Here is a 19,154-nt window from a genome sequence, read left to right on the forward strand (position 1 = left end):
GAAATATGAAAGAAGAGAAAGGATGCTCTAAGTTAAGTTTTCCTAATGATATGGTTAGTATTTGTAGCAGTGATTTGGGCCATTGACTAGAGAATATGCCTGTAAAGTTTGAAAGCAACACCAAGACAGTTGAAAAATAATGTAAGAAAAAAATCAGAATTACAGTTGGGAATGATATTGCTAATTCTCAAATAGCATCTAAGACAATTTATTTGAATACAGGATCGATGATTTACACTCGGAATTTATGTTCTGGGGGGGAAAAATGTAGGACTAATGGATTGCAGTAGCAGTGTTGCACAAAAAAAAAATCATTGGGATAAATGGAATATATGCAAAACGAAAATGGAGTCATTCTTTCGCAATTTTAAATTGTGACAAGGCCTCACTAGAACAGTTCTAGGAAACATACTATCAAGAAAAAAGTGGACTGATCAGAGGGTGGTGCTTCTGATATGACAGCACAATATAGAAATTGGAGGATCTGAGGCTGTTAAGTCTGAGAATGCAGGTGGGAGGCCATGGATTTGAAATACTGTAATGAGAAAGGAAAGGAGCTTTGCTTTCTCTGCCATAGGTAGGCTTAAGTTGTGGGTATGGCATATGTAACTAGGTGGAGTGTTATTATGGAAAGATCCATAAGTATAGTTAAACTAAGCTCTCACAGTTTCTCGAGTTTTATAACTGAAGCTCAGTATATATCTTTTAGGTAAAGTGTTTTGTTTTGGTTTTTGTACTAATTGTTCCTGTATTGGACAAGTGGTGCACTGCATGGGCACAGTCACCACAGATATTCAGTGCTTATACGTAGCCCTATTTTGTTGAATATAATGGCTTTATCTACGAAGTTAACTTTTCTAATTTAGAAACTTCTCAAGAAAAATATGTTTAGATCGAAACTAATTTTTCGCTTTTTGTTTGTTCCTAGTAACGCTGCAAGTACTCTATAAGCTAAAAACAGCCAAAGTATTTGAAAAATCACGGAATAAAGATGACAGGCCAAACACAGATATAGTGGATGAAGATCCATATGCTATTCAGATCATCTCGTGGTGTCCAGAAAGTAGAATGCTGTGCATAGCTGGAGTTTCTGCACATGTCATTATTTACAGGTTCAGCAAGCAGGAAGTGACGACAGAAGTCATTCCGGTAATCAATGTAACCGTTTTTTAACTTTGCAGGATTTAGCTGTAATAAGACTGTTGTAGCAATTTAGTTCATAGTTATCTTTCATTTTATTAGAGAAATTAAATGGAAAAAAACCAATTGCCTCAATATGATGAGTTGTATTTTTGTAGAAGAAAAACAATAAATTATGAAATTCAGCAAAAGTTAAAATCGTACATGAAAACTTTGGTTTGCATTTGCCTTTTCAGATTTTGAAGCCAATAGTAGTTCTTTGTTCTGTCTACCAAAGCAAATAGTGAATCAAAACTTGGCTGTATCAGAGGTAAAATTAAAACAGCAGTAAATGAGATATGGAGTGAAAGAATTTTCAAGGCTTTTAGGGAGTCTATTTCATTATTTTAATCTGGATTCCTACTATTTACCATCTGTCTTGGCAAGACTTATGCAGAAGAGTTAGAAGCATGCCAGACGTGCCCTAAGGCCTATTAAGGACTTTGATGTGTCACTGTTTTGTTCTGTATAAGATACAATAATGAGCTCTATTACAAGAGTCTGGGAAGTCCTTTGTTAGATCAGACACACACATGCAGGTTTACCTGAATGTATAAGGTGAAAGCTAACCAGATGCCATTTAATTATAACATGTTGTCTGTTCTGAGTAAACCATTAATAGTAATGTAAGTTGGTTATTTCTCTCCCTCTTACCCCCCTCTTCTTCTGACCCCTTCAGATAAGTTTCAGTTTGAAATAAGACATGGTTCTTTTTTTCCTTCTGGTGTTTACTTATGTACAAGTACATTCCCTTCTGAAGGAATAGTTTTTCTAAATTATTCCTACAGATCAGTTCCTAGCAAGCTATTCTTCAGCACTGGGAATGCCTTAAAAAATACTTCTTTGTTTCAGTCCATGAGTTAAGTTTTACTTTGCAGATGATGAGAACAAAACGGCAGAAAACTTTCTTTACACTGCATTACAATGAAGACTAATATTGTCATAGACCCAGCAGAAGGAAATCTGAAATCACAAACTTGCTGTTCTTTAAAATGTATGGTCTAGTTCAGTGCAACATTGAATTTTGAACTAAGTCCACGTGTACAGTGCTACAACAGTATAAAGTGTAGCTGTCTGTATGCTTTCCGCTCCTTTTAGTTTTAGCATTCCTTAGCTACATAAAAAGTCATCTTCATAACCGAAAATTTTAGGTGTACAGAATGTTAATTAAATCAGTCTTGTATTTAATTTCTTTCCCATATTAAGCAGCAAACTTTTAAATATTAGGAGATAGGTTAGATTTTCAAGTTTTAGCTTCAGATACTCACTCTGTAGTAGTTAGTATGACTGTATTTCTGAATATCACATGCATGTATTTAGGTTGAATTGTTTATTAAACTACTATTACCTTCTAAAAGATGGAAAAGTTTAACTAGTATCTTCATTTGCTTTTAATTTATTTTGTATATAGATTTTTGAGAGGCAGAATTTACTGATAATTTTTTTTTACTTTCATGTACAGATGCTGGAAGTACGTCTGTTATATGAAATAAATGATGTTGAATCTCCAGATGGTGAGCAGGTGCCACCTTTACCAACTCCAGGCACAGGTTCCAATCCTCAGTCCATAGTTCCCCAGTCTCATCCATCTACTAGTAGCAGTTCATCTGATGGACTTCGTGATAATGTCCCATGTTTAAAGTAATTATATTCTGTTCTGCTTTTGTTGAGTGTGAAATTTTACAAGACTATGTGATGAGAATATATGTACCTTCACGTTATTACAGAAATGTCATTCTTGGTAAGAATGTTTTTTTTTCTTTGAGCAACATTTTCCAGACATCTGAATGCTTACTTCTGTCCTAAGAAATTAATATTGCAATCTTATTTTATTTAAACCTCATAAGATGATTTAAAACTAAAATCTGAAAACTTTTATCTTATGACTGCTGCTTGCTTTAGGAAATCTTGGCATAGATGCTTGTGTAGTTATACTTGCTCATGCTTTAAAGCAAACATTTTCAATAGCAGCAATATAGCTACTTAGAAATCTTACTGTCCATTGAAATGAATAGGGAACTTAATGTTTTGTGGCTCTCCTTAACTTTAGGCCAAGTATGTCTGAATAGATCTCCTAGTTTTCTGGAGACATAGATTTGTAGAGCTACATAAAAAGCAATGAAAATGCTTAGAAATAACTGAGAGTTAACTCTTTTTAGGCTTATAAAAACAATTTTTTCCTAACTGTCCGAAGGAGCTACTTTGTATTTTGGGAACAAGAAAAAAATGTCCAGTTCTCACAGATCATAATTTTGCATGATGCCTCATAGTGCTTGCAGTGTAGGTCTTTAACCAATTTTCAGATTTTTTTTTTAAAATTAGGAGGTTTTTTCCTTAAGGGTCTTCATGCATGAACTTTTACCCATTTGAGAAATGAAAGTTAAAAGTGATATATTTTTTACTCTTCTACAAGAGTGCATTGAGGTCTCCAGACCATCACCTTTTCCGTACAGAATATACATTGAACTTCAGTTTCAGATATAAAGTTATGTTTGTATGTACTTTGTTTTTTGACATTTTAAGGTCTCAATTTGGATTTTAATTCTTAGTGCATCCATCCACAAAATAACTAATTTTGATGGGGTTATTTTCTATGGGTGGCAGTTTTCCTATCGCATTGTTGTACTGAGTTGCAAAAGTATCTTTTTAAAGACACCTGGACAGAATAGAAAAATTGGGAAATTCTGATTTTTTAATTTTTTTAAATATTGGCAAACCAAAATATGCATTAACAAGAATGAATAGGTAAAATAAGGGGAGTTCAGGAATGGAAGGAGCTTATGTTCTATGTAACTTTTTCCCTTTAAAAGATGAAAGACCTAATCCTTTCTGCAGGGCATTCATAAGTTTGTTCATCAGTATGCAAATAAAATCTTTCCAGGAGCTTCAGTTCCCCCATTCTCAGGTTCATTCCAGATAAGTGGGTCTACCATTATAATAATTTACCTTGCTTTCATTTTTTCCTACCATATTGTCAGCTTTTTGTTTGCAGTTGTCTCAATACATTGTGCTTCCATTTCCCTCTTCAGTGTGCTGCTTTCACGTGCACCCCTCACCACTTTTCATTCTCTAAATCAGAGTTTTGGGAACTCTGAAAATAATTTGTAATGCTTTCCTCTTAGACACCAAAGCCCTTTATCAAGTAAATTAAAGTAAATACATATTAAGTAAATACAGCATGAAAGTGCTGTTATGTCTTACTCTGAAGAAGGGGGAAATTAAATATTTGTGATCACTGCTCAATTAATTTTCAATTAGGTAATGAACAGATAGGACCTTTTAAGTGTGAATGACTAGTTCCAATGTGGTTTGTTGGTTTGTTTTGTTTTGTTTTTTTTTTCTGGCTGCTTTTGTGTCTGGTTTTTTTGCAACTCTCCAACTTCTAATGTCCAGTGTGGTGTAAAATTTAATTCTGAGCCTATAAGGAAAAAAAGGAGATTGTGGAGAATCATAAAGATACCATGTTTTGTTTACTTTGCAGAGTTAAAAATTCTCCTCTCAAGCAGTCTCCAGGCTACCAAATTGAGCTAGTAATCCAGCTAGTGTGGGTGAGCGGAGAACCTCCTCAGCAGATAACCAGCTTAGCGATCAACTCAGCGTATGGCCTGTAAGTATATTCTACACTGTTTTTTCATGACTCACCTAAAGTAGTTTAAAATTATCTATTAAAAATTAACCCTCCATGTGTGTTCACATGAGCTGCACAGTCACATGAGGCAATCAGTCTCATCTGCTTAAAATAATTCCTTCTGGGTCATGGCAGATCCTGATGTTGCTAACATCAGAAACAAATCAGCATCAAACTTCATCATCTGGCACTGTACAGCCAAGAGTAAATTGACAGACACTTAAGGCTCTGTCAAACAGGTTGACAACTACAGCGATGGTGATATGTTCTACTCAGTGTCATGTGTTTTTACAAGAGAACAGTTAAACACTACTGCATTCTAAAAATAGTAATTTGGAAATATGCATAATGTAGGGTAGTTCATAAAAATCACAAATACTGATAAAAAAACTTTGCCAACAGTTGATTATCACTGTCTTTCCTTCCACTTTTTTCCAGAGTAGTTTTTGGAAACTGTAATGGTATTGCCATGGTTGATTACCTCCAGAAGACAGTGCTTTTGAACCTAGGCACTATTGAACTGTATGGCTCTAACGATCCTTATCGCAGGGAACCACGATCTCCCCGAAAAACTCGTCAACCTTCTGGAGGTGAGTAACCCAAAACGTGTTTTAACCAACTGTCTCTAATGTCACTATTGAAGGTTTGTTATTTCATGTTTCCTTCAAAACTATTGCTTGGTGGAATCTACTGATGCTTGATATTATTACTTTTTTTTTTCAATGTAATGTATGTTTTAAGAAAAAGCAGATGGGAAAACATCTGTCTGAATGGATACAAGTATAAATATACAAGGGTTTTATGCAGTTTACAAGACTTTAACTTAACACAGGATGAAGAAGTAGAAATATCCTGGTATTTCTGATAAACCTAGTGCCCATATCACACATTTGTATACAACCATTAATGTTCATAGATAGCCAGTGAATCTGCTGGGATCTTCTGGCTTCGTGTTTTAACCTTTGACTAGAAATATCCCTGATAGGCTAAAGCATGTTACATTGTGAACGCTGTTATGTTGTGCTTGAGAGGAAGCCTTTGATTTAAATGAACCGAATAAACTTCTAAATCCAAACTGGTAAAATAAATCTTTTTTGAAAAAAGGACTTTGATTTTAAAAAAAGAGTGTTTCTTTGCAGCTGAGGAGAAAAGTGTAGTAGATAGTTTTAAGTTAATTTGGAAAATGCCTAAAGACAGAATGATAAATAATGTCACTGCTGCCCCAAGTGATTATTTTTTGGATAGGAAATAAACTGTTCAAAAGACTTCTTTATACTCTAGTGTTGGTGGTTTTGTTTTGAGATCCAGAATGAAGTCCAGGTAAGTTCTTTAGGTAATATTTTATTCAGTGTTCTAAGATGTATTTTGGGAAATCATTGGTTTGAGAAAGATCCAGTTAGCACCAGTCAGCTACTTTCAACTGAAGAAACTGAACTAAAGTCATTAACATAGAGCAGAACATACACAGTTGGTACCCTGACAGATATAATCTTTTCTTCTAATAAAAACCTCATTTTAAAAGTGCTTTTTAAGGGAGAAAGAAATAACTTTACTGGTTGACTGTGTTAATTCTTCTTGTGAGTAGAGAGATTAAATTCTGATTCATGCATTTAGATTATAAACTGCCTTTTAGTGTTAAACATTACTTGCTTTGTTTTCTTAGCTTTTGTTACTTTAATGTATTGGATTCACACAACTCCAGGTTTCAACTGTGTCTCTAAGATGTTAATGAATTAAATTCTTGTTGCTCATGAATATAGCTGTTACATGAAATCATGTATTTTTCCATCTTACATTTTAATACTAACTATCTGCATGGCAAGAGCATTTATAAACCTGGTTATACAAGTTATTCTGCTGGCTTTTCTGTCTCAAATGTACTGTTAGTGTCTCCGTCTTTCCTTTTCTCATTGCTTCATAAAGGTATGCTGACTGTGGCTTCTTGCATGTGCGGCCTTTCTAACTTATATTCAGAGTCTGTGAAAAAGCTTCGCACCTCTTATATAAGTAAGTCATCTCATGACAATGAAATATTTTTGAACATCTGAATCTGATTTTTTTTACTTGTTTGCTCACCATAAATACTTCTGTTAGTCCATTTTAAGTAATTGTTTTATTTTCAGAAACTGATTGTAGTCCATCATACATCTATTGTTTCTTGTTTATGGCATCTTTAAAAGAAACTTGATGGAAAAAAGCAATCAATCGTCTCTGTATTTTGTTGTAAAATAAATATCAACATCAAAAGGGGATCCTGTCTCAGAAATTACTGATGTCTACTGACCTAAGATATTACTCACTGTAGTGTTGCTTTGAGATCTGAGGCTAGAAGCTTCCCTTGTTTGGTCTTCTTTCTGGCAGAAAAGGCTTTAGAAGTCTAGTGTTAGATGATTATGATGATGATGATTATTATTATTATTTATAATATTTAAAATTTTAAAAGACAGCAATTTGTGTATTATCAATTAAAATTTACTTCTACAGAGATGTTGCTCATAGGAATTAAGAGTGGAGGTGTCTGTGTATTGCACTACCCTGTGGGGTGTCCAAGCAGTTTTGAAGTTCAGGTGCCTATGCAAGGAAGGTAGCTCTTTAGAACCATGGTTTACCTGAGGGCTTCTCTGACTTATTCAATCATGCACAGCATCCAAGAATTTGGAGAACAAAAAGCTGATTTTAAAAAGCATAACATTGTATCAGGATGCCAGTTTTCTCCAGCCCTTGGGCAGAGGTAGGTGATCTCACACCATTTTTAATGAAGGAGAGTAGAATAAAACTAAGCTAAGGGGAGAATGACCTGGAGTTTAAAAAAAAAACAACACACACACAAAAAACCAAAACACAAAAACAAACAAATGAGAAAAACACAAACAGACAAACTTGAGATTGTGGTCCAGTTCTACTTTTTTTTCCCTAGCAAGGAAAAAGAAATGTTTCAGAGAGGGATAGGCTCAATAACCGAAGATGGCTTTTCTGTATAGTATTCCATCCTCTGCAGCCAAGGGAGAAAAAGAGCTACGCATAGAATTGCTTCTACCTTAAGGTGATACAGAACTGAAAGTCAGGATCTGCTACTGATTTATTATTTTGAAGGGAAGCAAAAGATGTGCCGAAGTCCCAAAACTGGTTTCTGAAGCCAACAATTGTAAATCTGAGTTTACCTGGACTATTTAATTTAGGAATGAGTTAAAACAGGTTTTGTACTAGAGTTAATTTCTTAACCATTCTTTCTTTCCCCTCTTTTCCTTCACCATCCTCTCAATATCGTGATTAGCTGGAGCTACAGTCTATTTAAAAACTGAAAAAAATTTCTCTAGTGGTATTTAATATTTCTCATTATTTGGAGTTCTTTCAATGTATGTGTTGTCCAGACTTCAGTAGCTTAAATAATAAAGCATTATTGCTGTGTAATTTTTCACAATAAGTATTACTTCAAAAAAAAATCCCTTGCTATATTTCTAAGATTGGAACTATGAGTTGGATTACTTTTGGATTTTGCATTCTCCCTTTCTTGAACATTAATATGTGTTTAGGTATCTTCAGAGATGCAAGGAATTTATGCTTCCTTGGTTTTGTTTTGAAAGAGATGCCTTCATTGAATTGTTTATATTTAAAACGTTTATTTTTTAATACTTCTGAATTTACTTTTCTATGAATAAGACATTTTCAACTACTGTACAGCTCTAATAACCTTCAGGGAGTATTAGTACTTAACTATCTTTCTAGAAAAAGTGCTTATGTGTTTAATGTGGTTGTTACAGAGAAACTGAGTATATTTCCCATTCTCTTTGAGACAACCGTAATGTATTGGGGGGGGGAAAAAGAAACTACCCTTTGCATGCATTAAGACAGGTTCTTAATTGGTTACATTAAGTTCGAGTTCAGAGCAGCATATTGTTGTACATTGTATCCCTAGATTGGCAGAACAAAAAATTAAATTATTTCAGTATAGAAGGGAACAGGAAAACATCATGCACAGTTACTCGACCACTTCCATAGGTTTTGCCCAAAAAACACAGCAAGATTGGTCCTTCCTTATTAAGAACTCTGCTATTCTGTATGTTCCAGCATAAAATCTTTACTTAATAGATCTTCAGTATCTGCTCACATAATTACAGTTTAGTAAATGGCATGTCCCGAGTCAACCAGCTGAAAATTTAGACTTCTTAAAAAATGCAAGATTATCCCTTCACTTGTGTTGCAAGAATATGATGTATGTTTTTGTCATCTTATTTTTTTCTACTCAGAAAAGAAATTCAGATTCCCGTCTTAAAGCACCATCTATTTAGAGACAAGGCTCTCTACACTAGCTAGACTGTAAACTCTCATTTCAGGCTAGCTCAACAGATACAAGCTCCCAGTTGGGAATCGTGTTTTGGAGTATATCAGTGATTCATACCAGGTATATTACTCACATGTTTGGGGTGGCAATTTATAGTTTGTGAAGCATGCACTATATGTGTTTTGTGAAGGCCTTCTAGATGGTGTCATCAGGTGCTTGTAAAGGATAATAACAAAGTCAACCTTTGCCTTCAGATTGTAATAGAGGGGTAAAAAAAACCAACTTTGGCCATGTGCCAGAAACACAATATGTGTGAGTAAAAGCTTTATAGTGTGATAAAAACTATATACAGTGGAGGCCTACACTGTTTAGTGACCTTTGCTTGATATACTGTTAGCTAAATATGACGAGAGCTGTTAAGAAGAAAGTCAATATTGTTACCAAATTATCAAACAGTTTTATGACTAAACACCAAAACTTGCAGACAGCTGTTATTTTTCCTTGCTTAGTTACCTAATTATGTTCATATAGGACACCAGTCTTAACTCTTTTGCAGCTTACTGTTGGTGATAGTTACAAGGTTTTATGTGACTTCTTAACTAGTCCAATACAAAACAGTTTCTTCTAAGTTAGCATTTCTTAATTCTGCCAGAGGCAGTTTAGGATTCCGACAAAATAGAAACAGTACTTGCATACATGTGGCTTTTTATTTTTATTGTATATCAAAAAGTCTTTTTTGAATGTAATCTACAAGGATTTCAAAACTGGGGTGAGTCAGACCTGAAGAAAATACATGTCTAGAACTCTTCTGGGGTTGTTTGTTCTAAATGTTTTCCCTATCCCCTTTCTCCTTCATCTGGATCTAGATATGAACTCTATTTGAATTTTGAACTCTATTTGAATTTTTAACTTTAATGTCAACTAAACTAGACAGATACCAGCTGTGGCCAAGCCAAATTTGATTGTTGTGCTTGGGGATTCTTTTACTCCATTTTTCAGTTTTATTGTGTTTAATTCTAACTTTTGTATCTTCATATCAAGTTAGTTCTAGTTGTAATTTTTAATTAGTCAGGTTTCCAGACCAGTTTTAGTTTCTTCAGAGATATATCTGCCTAAAGCTTATGTGAAAAATTGACAGGTGTTAACTTCAGCTGCAATTCTAGGGAGTTTTTAATGCAAAATGGTAGTTTGTCTTTAGTTACTTTAAAAAATTTTCAAATTTGTTGCTGCTAGAATTCAGAGAGAATCTTAAAGCTTATTAGAAGGTCACTTTTCCATATCTCTGTGTTCTAAGCAGGCTGTAGTCTTTGCAGTTCTGAAATGGAAAATCTTGTATGAATTTGCTTTTGTAATCTGTAGAAATTTGCACATTGTAAGCCTGAAACCAAAGAACTTTTCCAGGAGAGCTGTCTTGCTGCCAGTGTGATCACTGCTTCTATCAGGGTACCTGAGGTTTGAAGATGAATAGCAGTAATGATTGGTACACCAGTTTCTTCTTGTTGGTCATGGACAGACCCCCATAGTTCAGACTAATTCTTGTTATTTCCATAGCTTAATTATAAACATAGTCATAACTAAAATTACTTTTAATCTATTCCTCTCCCTTCTTATCTCTCTTAAACGATAGCAGTGATGGCTGTGCTTACATTTCCAAGGTTTATGTGCCATAAGGATTGTCATAATGCCCACTTAACTCTTTAATGGGATAAATCTTAACTGATGCATAAAATTAGTGTATAGGTTTATGATGAGAGGAATGTTTGGGGGGTTTTTCTGTTGGATCAATTGATGCAAGTTATCAATTAAAATATATATTAACAAAATTATAGTCTCAAGACTTCTTACAAAGAAATTAAGCGTGCAGGTGTGTGACTTCATTCTTGGCTAAAGACTATTCCTGTCAATGCAGGATTTCACTTTTCATAGGAACACTAGTGTGAAAAGCTAAACTCTTCCTATGAAAATGAAGAATTGAAACATTTACAGGAAAGAGGAAATAAAGTTCCTGAACTGCATGTTTGGATTTGTGCAGTTTGACTCCTGAAAGAGAAACACATCTCTAAAAGCACAGTACAGGTTTGTCCTCCTGGCACTGCTATTATCTAAGACTTGTATTGCTTGTTGGGATAGTAGCACCTGGATTTTTGAGAAAAACCTTTTTACACAACCCTGTTAAGTGTAGGCTTAACCAAGCCTTATGGTCACTTGACAACTTCACATCAATCCTAGTCATTGTGTTTTGAGATTCAGGCTGTACATGGTCTTAATAATCTTAAAAAAACAATACTTTGCATAAATGAAACAGTGCACGAGTGCCACATACTTTTAATGTGTTCCACATTTATATGATATTTCAGGAGAACTTATTTCCTTGAAATTATTAACTTCTGTTTTAACATTTGAATATTCTAAAGCTTTGATAGAAGAGTAGCACTTTTCCCATATTTTTTGTTGTAGTCTATTAACAGGTACAGATTCACTAGTGAATCTGTGGAATACAGCTGTATAGACAGGCTTTGCATGTGCAAGTCGTTGTTGCCTTAGCCATTACCATTATAGCTCTCAAGCTTTTTGACTGTTTGAAATATTTGTGTGTATGGAATAACTCTCATTTAACAACTATTTCTTAACTATTACTGTTAAGTATTTCATGCTTGTTTGCATTAGTATCACATTGTGAAATTTCTGAAGGAAAACTTTTATATATAAACCTAAAGATGCATTACTAGCCTTAAAATATCAATAAAAATTACTTTTCTTAATTATGGGCAGTCTTGACAGCAATTTCTTGTCAAAGTTAATTAGAAAAAATCTTGGTATACTTCTAGTTAATGCTATGGAATAATATGTAGGACCCTTATGAGGCAAATTCCATCTTTAGCATTTGATTGTGGACTCATATGCTTTATTTCCTTCACTGGAATGGAAGGAATGAGCTCTTAAACAACATATTGCAGTTATTCAATTGATTAGATGTGATGATGTAAGAATTTAGTGAAATTTCTCCATGCAAGGAAGAACACTTTTCATAAGTACCCTAGAACCTAAATTCTGTAAGTGACATCAATAAGGAATTTTGCTGGAAAACTAACATGGCAGTGCAACAGCAAATACAAAGCATATCACTATAACTGGGGGGAAAATTTGAGAAATGGTGCTGTAGTTTCACACATCATACTGCAAGCATGGTTATAATCTTCAAGATCCTTTTTCATCTGACTTTTGCAATTACATTTTCTAATATAACTAGCATTTTTTCAAAAGTTCTATTTGTACTTAATACGTATCTAAATACTTGTTGTGATAAGTCTGTCTTGCTGAAAATATGGTGGTTTTCACTGAAACTTAATGAGGAGGTGTATTTTGTGAAGAACTTTCGTTGGAAGAAATAAGTTACTCTACAGTCACTCTGGGTAAAGTCTAAATTAAAAAAAAAAGTCTTGTAAAAGTATGTAACGTTCTGTCAAAACTAGCTGGATTGTAGATAATAAGAAATGAAGTTTCTTACTGTAGTGGAAGAAAGGTTAAAGTAGCAGCTGTATGTATTGTACACTTTTCTGTGTTCCAGCAGGTCTTTGTGATATTAATGAAGGTACAATGGTGCCAGAAGATCGCTGCAAATCACCCACTTCAGGTAATCATAACTTTCTCTTAACTTCAGCTTCTTATTTGCCCAGAAGATGGCATGCTTTAAGTCAGCATTTACTGGTTAAGTAATTAAATATAACCTGTTGTCTTCTCACAAACTAAGCTGTCATAAATTCTGCTGTGTTGCACAACTGCACTTTTAAAACAAAGCTCATTTAAGACATGTAATAGGAATATGTCATAAAGATGAGTGAAGAGATAAAACCTGAAATATTTATGGTTCAGTGGACGTATTGCATGATGGAATTTTTAAACATTGATAAGAGATGCACAAATTCCTGAAATAGCTTATGTGATTGTGTTTGAGACCTCAAAAGTGGTAAAGATTATTTCTGTTTAAAGAGCTAGTTTACTTCTGCTTCCTCATAAATGGTAAATTATTTTTTTCTTTGGAATCAGAGATTTTCAAAAACTGGAGCCTTACACAGTGGAAGTTCCCTACTTAACACTCCCCCCACCCTATTTTTTCGGTTGCCACTACTGTATGTCAGTATTTTAAATGAAAGCTTCAGCAATATGTAATACTATTTAGTATTTTGTTTAATATTGGCTAGTTGAGGCTATAGCCATGTAAATACTTAATAGTGCATGTCAATATATAATATTCAAGGTAAGTATTTCATGTAGTAGCTAAAAACTTGTTGCTTATATTCACCATTACTCTGAGCAGACTTTTAAAGTAATGTGTCACCTTACCTGTTTCATTCAGAGCTGTACTCCAAGTTAGAATAAAGGACAAAATTGCAGGTTTACTCAAGTACATGTAGTAGTATGTGGACTCTTTGCAATGTAGTGCAAAATGGTAATCCATATAGGAATCTAAAAATAGATTCTTTTCCTATTGTAGCCTGTACCTTTCAAAGCCAAGTGGAAAGCATAACAAAACAAAATATTCTGTTAGTAGCTGTAGTGGAAATTTTAACATAAATTTCAATTTCTGATTTGACAACTTCTGTCTTTTGATATTAATTTTCAATTGTGCAAAACTCATCTGGATCAGTCAATGTCATTTTTGATAACTTTTTTTAGAGTAAATTAGATTTATTTATAACTAAAGAAAAAATTGGGCAGGAAATTTAGTTAAAAAGTCATAACTGAAATGTGATTTAATGACAGGCTTGTGTTTTGCTAAGTATTGGCATGCTGAACTTCAGCATCATTTTTAATGCAAGCATTTTTTGCGGTCTCTAAAGTGCATCTTTCCTACTTCACTTTCAAATATCAAGACAATGTCTGTAAACAACTTGCTGTGCAGCGCTGCAGTTGCAGTAAATCACTTGCTCTGTCAAGATTGAGGAGGCTGATGATAATTCTTGCTAAGGTATTTGAATTTGACCCACTTAAGCTCCAGGCTAAGTCTAGTTTCTGCTATAAAATGTTGTACAGTGAACAGCTGATGAATTGTAAAGCTTAATCTGTATCCTTTTTTGCCCTTTGCTCCAGCATCACTCAAATGTCATGCCAAACCACTTCCAGCTGGTACCACTAAAACTCAAAACACTATTTAACTTGAATTAGAGGTTTTCTTTCATAATTTGAAGTTGAAATAGAGTAAAACTCAATTCACTTTTTCCACTGAAAGTGCAATGAAAAGAAGCTCAAAGATGAAAATCATGGTTTATATGGAAAAATTCTAAATCTAACAATATGCCTCCCTCCTCTTTCTGTTTACTTCTCTCCCTCCTGTCAGACTTCTGTTAACTGAAGTAGGTTAAAAATTAATGCAATTTGGACATTTCTTTAAGAGGATTGAAAATGAGGCAACATCTGTTGATGGATTCAAATGTTCTAAAAGGAAACAGCATTAGGGGAAATTCCTAATTGTACAGAAGCAGAAATCAATCTTCAATTTATGAGTTGACTGAGGAAACTACTTTGAAGTTGGTTCATATTAGAATAAAATCTAGAAGTTTAGAGAGCTGAATATTCTGTGAAAAGAGTATATAATGACTTAGATATGCACACAATACTAAAGAGAAATAAGTCTAAAGTACTAAAAATGGACAAAATATGGAGGGTGAAAGCCACTGTTGCATTCCCCTGTAAAACAGAATCTTGAAGTAGTGAGGCTGGACTGTGCCTTAATTCCCTCAGTTCTGTCCTCTTCTCCCAGCTCTCAGTGAATGAGAAGGTTCATGGCAGCCTTCTACATTTTTCCTTTGAGAAAGGTACTTGGAGGGAGGCACCTCCCTGATATGGAAATGATTTGGTGCTGTTTGTGAAGAGAGAAGAGCTGGAGTTCCTTAGGTCTGGTGTAAGTTTTATATCTTTTCTGGCAAGAGCACAAGACTGGAAAAAATCTTGAAACTGGCTTTCTGTTTTTGGAGACAAAGATTTTGGAGAAATCAGCTGCACAGCATTGGTGAGCTTGACGTGCAAGACAGAGGCCAGATTTAAATGAACTTTTTCCAGTCTAGAGGCTGTCTAGTTAAGAGGGAAGTACACTAGCACAAGAAGTTTGCTTGTTACTGGCTTAAAGATTGGGGGAAGGGATTGGCAATTGAGTGTGTTAATGGGTTTTACTGGTAGAATGTGACCTGTAAAACAAACCAGCCACTGTTTGGGCTGAAGCCTGTATTTGCTCAAGTGATCTAAATCTTCCATGTCTTCCACCTCCTTCCACCTTTCTGTGCCCAGGTGAAGCTAAATTTCATTAGACTTCCTCCAGTGGGTGGTTATACAGTTGAATGGACTGTGAAAAGGATTACTTGTCTATGCAAGTTAGGAGAGGATGCTAGTTTTAATAACACAGAACTATAGAAACACTGTAAATTTAAAATGGTAAAGTTATGCCCTGCTCTTTCTACTGAAATTAAGCAGCAATAAGCTTAGGCTCCAGGGACATTTATCTGACCCATTTACCTGACCATTTATCAAACATTGTATGGCATTGTAAACTGTCAATTTTTTTGTGTTCATGTGTGTCAAAATGTTTGCATTGTGTTCTTATTTTACACTTCCACAATATAAAATCCAATAAAATTTGGCATTTTTTAGTTGAACTATGTTTTAATTTCACATCCAATAGTAAGCCTCAAGTTGTGGACTATAGCCACCAGTGGTTTTCCAGTATGAAGTATTTAGAAAGATCCTATGTGGCAGCATTGACTCTCAGTTGTCTGCAGAATAGTTGAACTGTGGCCCAACAGTGACTTTTACTGCATTGGAAAAAAACTAATTTTCAAAAAATAAATTTATTGATACAGAATCATAATTTAGGTTAATCTTTGTGTTTGGAATCATGATTAGGACAGCAATGTAGTTGTGAACATTTTATTCAATGAGGGAAGTATTTCTTGCAATAAACTTGCACTGTGCAACGTGGTACCTTGCGTTATAATTTTTGTTGTTAAAATCAATATGGCAGGATTCCTGTCATACCAAAATGGTATCTCGTACAGCTGCAGAGAATACCAGTGTCAGTATTTAATATTTTAATACATCTTTGTATAGTCTTTAAACTCACAGCTTGTATTAATACATTGGTTTTGTGTCAAAGATATATGTTTGTATATCCATTTCATTCTGTCTTCACCCATAGGTTCTGGTTCACCAAACAATTCTGATGATGATCAAAAAATGAATAATTTTATAGAAAAGGGTACAGTATTTTTCTTTTCTATAGTCTTATTTTTTTCAGTTTATCCTTTGATACACTTAGATTCATCTTTTTTGTCAAAATGTTATTTACAGTGAAGACCAAAAGCAGAAAGTTTTCCAAGATGGTAGCCAATGACATAGGTAGGAACTAGAAAAATTCTGCTCTGTTCCTAATCTAGTGCCTTACTCTATGCAACACTAACCCAGCAATAAAAATAAAATAAAATTTTCAGATTACAATGCATTAAGTTATTAATTTTTCATTCCTGATGCTAATTGGTAATTCTCTGGGCTGCTTCTGCACTAAATATACTGGACACAATAATTTTTAAAAAAATCAAGGACATTGGTGGTTTAGAAGATCTGATTTTACAATTGTACTTCTGTTTTCTGAATGGGTGAAATTCTAATCTGTACTAAGAGTTCAGTCTATGCAAGTCACAACATTATTCCACTACTTTTGCAAAGGTACACTCTTTGAGAACATGTGGCTGACTTAATTTCTTCTCATGCGTTGCATGCATAGCCATATGGTCTGATTTCTATATGACTGTGGTCAAGATAGAGGTATTATCATGTTTGCATTTAATTTCTGGAAGAGGACTTAGTCATATGTATGTATACCCCATTACTGTTTCAGAACTCTGTTTACTTTTCTGCATCCAACAGTGACATAATACCCTACCAACTCCAGACTTGTGTTTTAACAATTTGGTGACAAAATTGCCTTGGAATATGTTGTATGCAGGTAGATTGAACCCTTCTATGGTTGGAATGGCACTTAACTCTTCTCCTGGCAAGTGGGTCATTAAATAAATGAAGGCAAGAGGCTGTATGATTTAATTTTGGGAAAGGGACTCTTCTTCGTTAACTGGGATATGGTTATTTTCATTTCAGAATCACTGTGTTAATGGTTCATTTTGTTTTAGTTTAGTACATTAGTGTATCATTGTAGAGGGATTTCATTTTATCTCTTTAGTCAGATCGAACAGTTGAAATACTTTATGCAGTAAAACTGTTTGCTGAACTACTATTTCATAGGTTGCGTTGAACCATAGGTTAAGACTAGGAAGAGACTTCTTTTCCTGTAGTCTCACTTTGATTTGCTGTTTGGCTGCCATTTAACATTTATCCTAAACCATTAATCACTTTCGTCACAATTGAGTAATTGAAAAGAAGAATCATTTAAAAGTTGGTGAGATAAATACGACTATGATGAAGTAATCTTTGGAATCTGAGGTACAGAATGAGGAAGTGCAAGAATGCGCCCTTTGCTCAGTACTGTGTTGAACCCTCCTTGCAGTGATGACAGAAGTGTTAAGGAAGATGAGCTCTAAGACAGTGAAAGCCTAAATATAATTTCAGAAAGCAAATGGTTGTCAATAATATATTATGTAAACTAACTTTCAATTTTAAAATCTTGGTATCGTGTACATGAGTATTGATTAATATATTCTTCTAACAGAAGTTTAGGCTAACTGAAAACTTAGGTTCAGCTCTTCTAATGAGAAAAAACAACACTTAATTTTGTACATGTTATATTGATGCCTGTTGATGAGGTAATGTTTCCCTTTTATCCCAGAGAAGTCTCTTCTGAACTTGACAGCCTATCTTGTGAAAAAAACATAGTATATTTGAATGTGACTCCATTAGTTTTCACTTTTTTCCAAGAGTAACGTTACTGCTAATATGACACGCTAATGACAGTTCTGTAGAGCTATAGACATCTGTTTCAGCTTGAAGCCTTTCAGCTGAAAGTACTGTGAATGTTTTTCACGGCTAAAAAAGGAAAATATTTATTTACAAGTAATGCATTCTTCAGGGTGTAAATTAAATACAAAGTTAATTAGGATAATAATGCATTTGATGTTTATTCATAAGCATCTCCCAGTCAGCCCATACTGTGATTTGTGTAACTTGCACAGTTTGTTGAAAGTTTAAAGAAACTTAATTATTTCATTTGCACTCTGTTAGAGTTTTGAGTGGTTCAATGCCATGCACTGAATGTCTTTTTTCACTGCCATGTTTTCTATAACTTATCTGGCATGTTTATTCTGCATGGCTCTTTCTGAACTCACATTCTAAGCTCTTCCACATAAGTAAAACACCTCTTCTTCAGTGTTAATAGTTGCATGTTTTCGCTTTTCATTGTTTTAAACTGAATTACAAACTAAATGTGAATGGATGATGAGTTTTGTGAAATGTGTCACTGTCATTAACTTCACCGTATTGTATGAAACAAGTTGTTTTCCATCAACTGTGTTCACATGGATGAATTTGATGTACATAGCATGGTTGTAGCTCTTTATACTGGCATATAGCGCAATCAGTTCTTTGTCAGTGTGTGAAGTATAACCTGTCAAATGGGTTGTGAAACAGCAAGAATTATTCACATTAATAATTTCAATTGCTGTTATTATCACTCGTGTGTGTTTGTCACATGGTAACAGTAAGGGAATACTACTTGAAGAGTGAGAAGTACTTTCATTTCAGTGATAGGGCTGTAAAAGGGTTACGTAATACACATGCATTTAGAAATACGAAGCCACTGTCTTTTTAATCACTTTATTGAAACTCATGTAGGGACATATTCAGTGGCAATATTAGAGAAGGATTCTTGCTTTGTTAAAGGAATCAAAACCATCTAAGATTGCAGCAATAGCATAAATAAAACAAAATGTAAATGCTTCATGTACCAACACTTCAGCTTTTCCATATATCACTTGGTCTTCTGGTTTTTTTCTAAGTATTCAATTGGGAATGTTCCATGCTAAGGAATGGTTAGCAACTCAAGTTAAAGACCTGTTGTGAATTTGT

At 34.3% G+C, this 19,154-nt stretch overlaps 1 protein-coding gene across 1 annotated transcript in view; it reads left to right on the forward strand.

The window, feature by feature from the left end:
* STXBP5 (syntaxin binding protein 5 (tomosyn)) overlaps positions 1 to 19,154 on the forward strand; it is a gene marked incomplete at its 5' end in the record, with an annotated part of 50,798 nt that overhangs the window by 13,816 nt on the left and 17,828 nt on the right. Inside the window, 7 exons of the mRNA XM_010184929.1 lie at positions 929 to 1,149; positions 2,642 to 2,820; positions 4,661 to 4,786; positions 5,246 to 5,397; positions 12,658 to 12,723; positions 16,279 to 16,338; positions 16,431 to 16,478. Of these exons, the coding sequence (XP_010183231.1) occupies positions 929 to 1,149; positions 2,642 to 2,820; positions 4,661 to 4,786; positions 5,246 to 5,397; positions 12,658 to 12,723; positions 16,279 to 16,338; positions 16,431 to 16,478 (852 nt within the window). The remainder of the gene's footprint in view (positions 1 to 928; positions 1,150 to 2,641; positions 2,821 to 4,660; positions 4,787 to 5,245; positions 5,398 to 12,657; positions 12,724 to 16,278; positions 16,339 to 16,430; positions 16,479 to 19,154) is intronic.

The sequence above is a fragment of the Mesitornis unicolor genome, unplaced genomic scaffold (genome assembly GCF_000695765.1).
Source record: "Mesitornis unicolor isolate BGI_N332 unplaced genomic scaffold, ASM69576v1 scaffold42145, whole genome shotgun sequence".
NCBI classification, from domain to species: Eukaryota; Metazoa; Chordata; class Aves; order Mesitornithiformes; family Mesitornithidae; genus Mesitornis; species Mesitornis unicolor.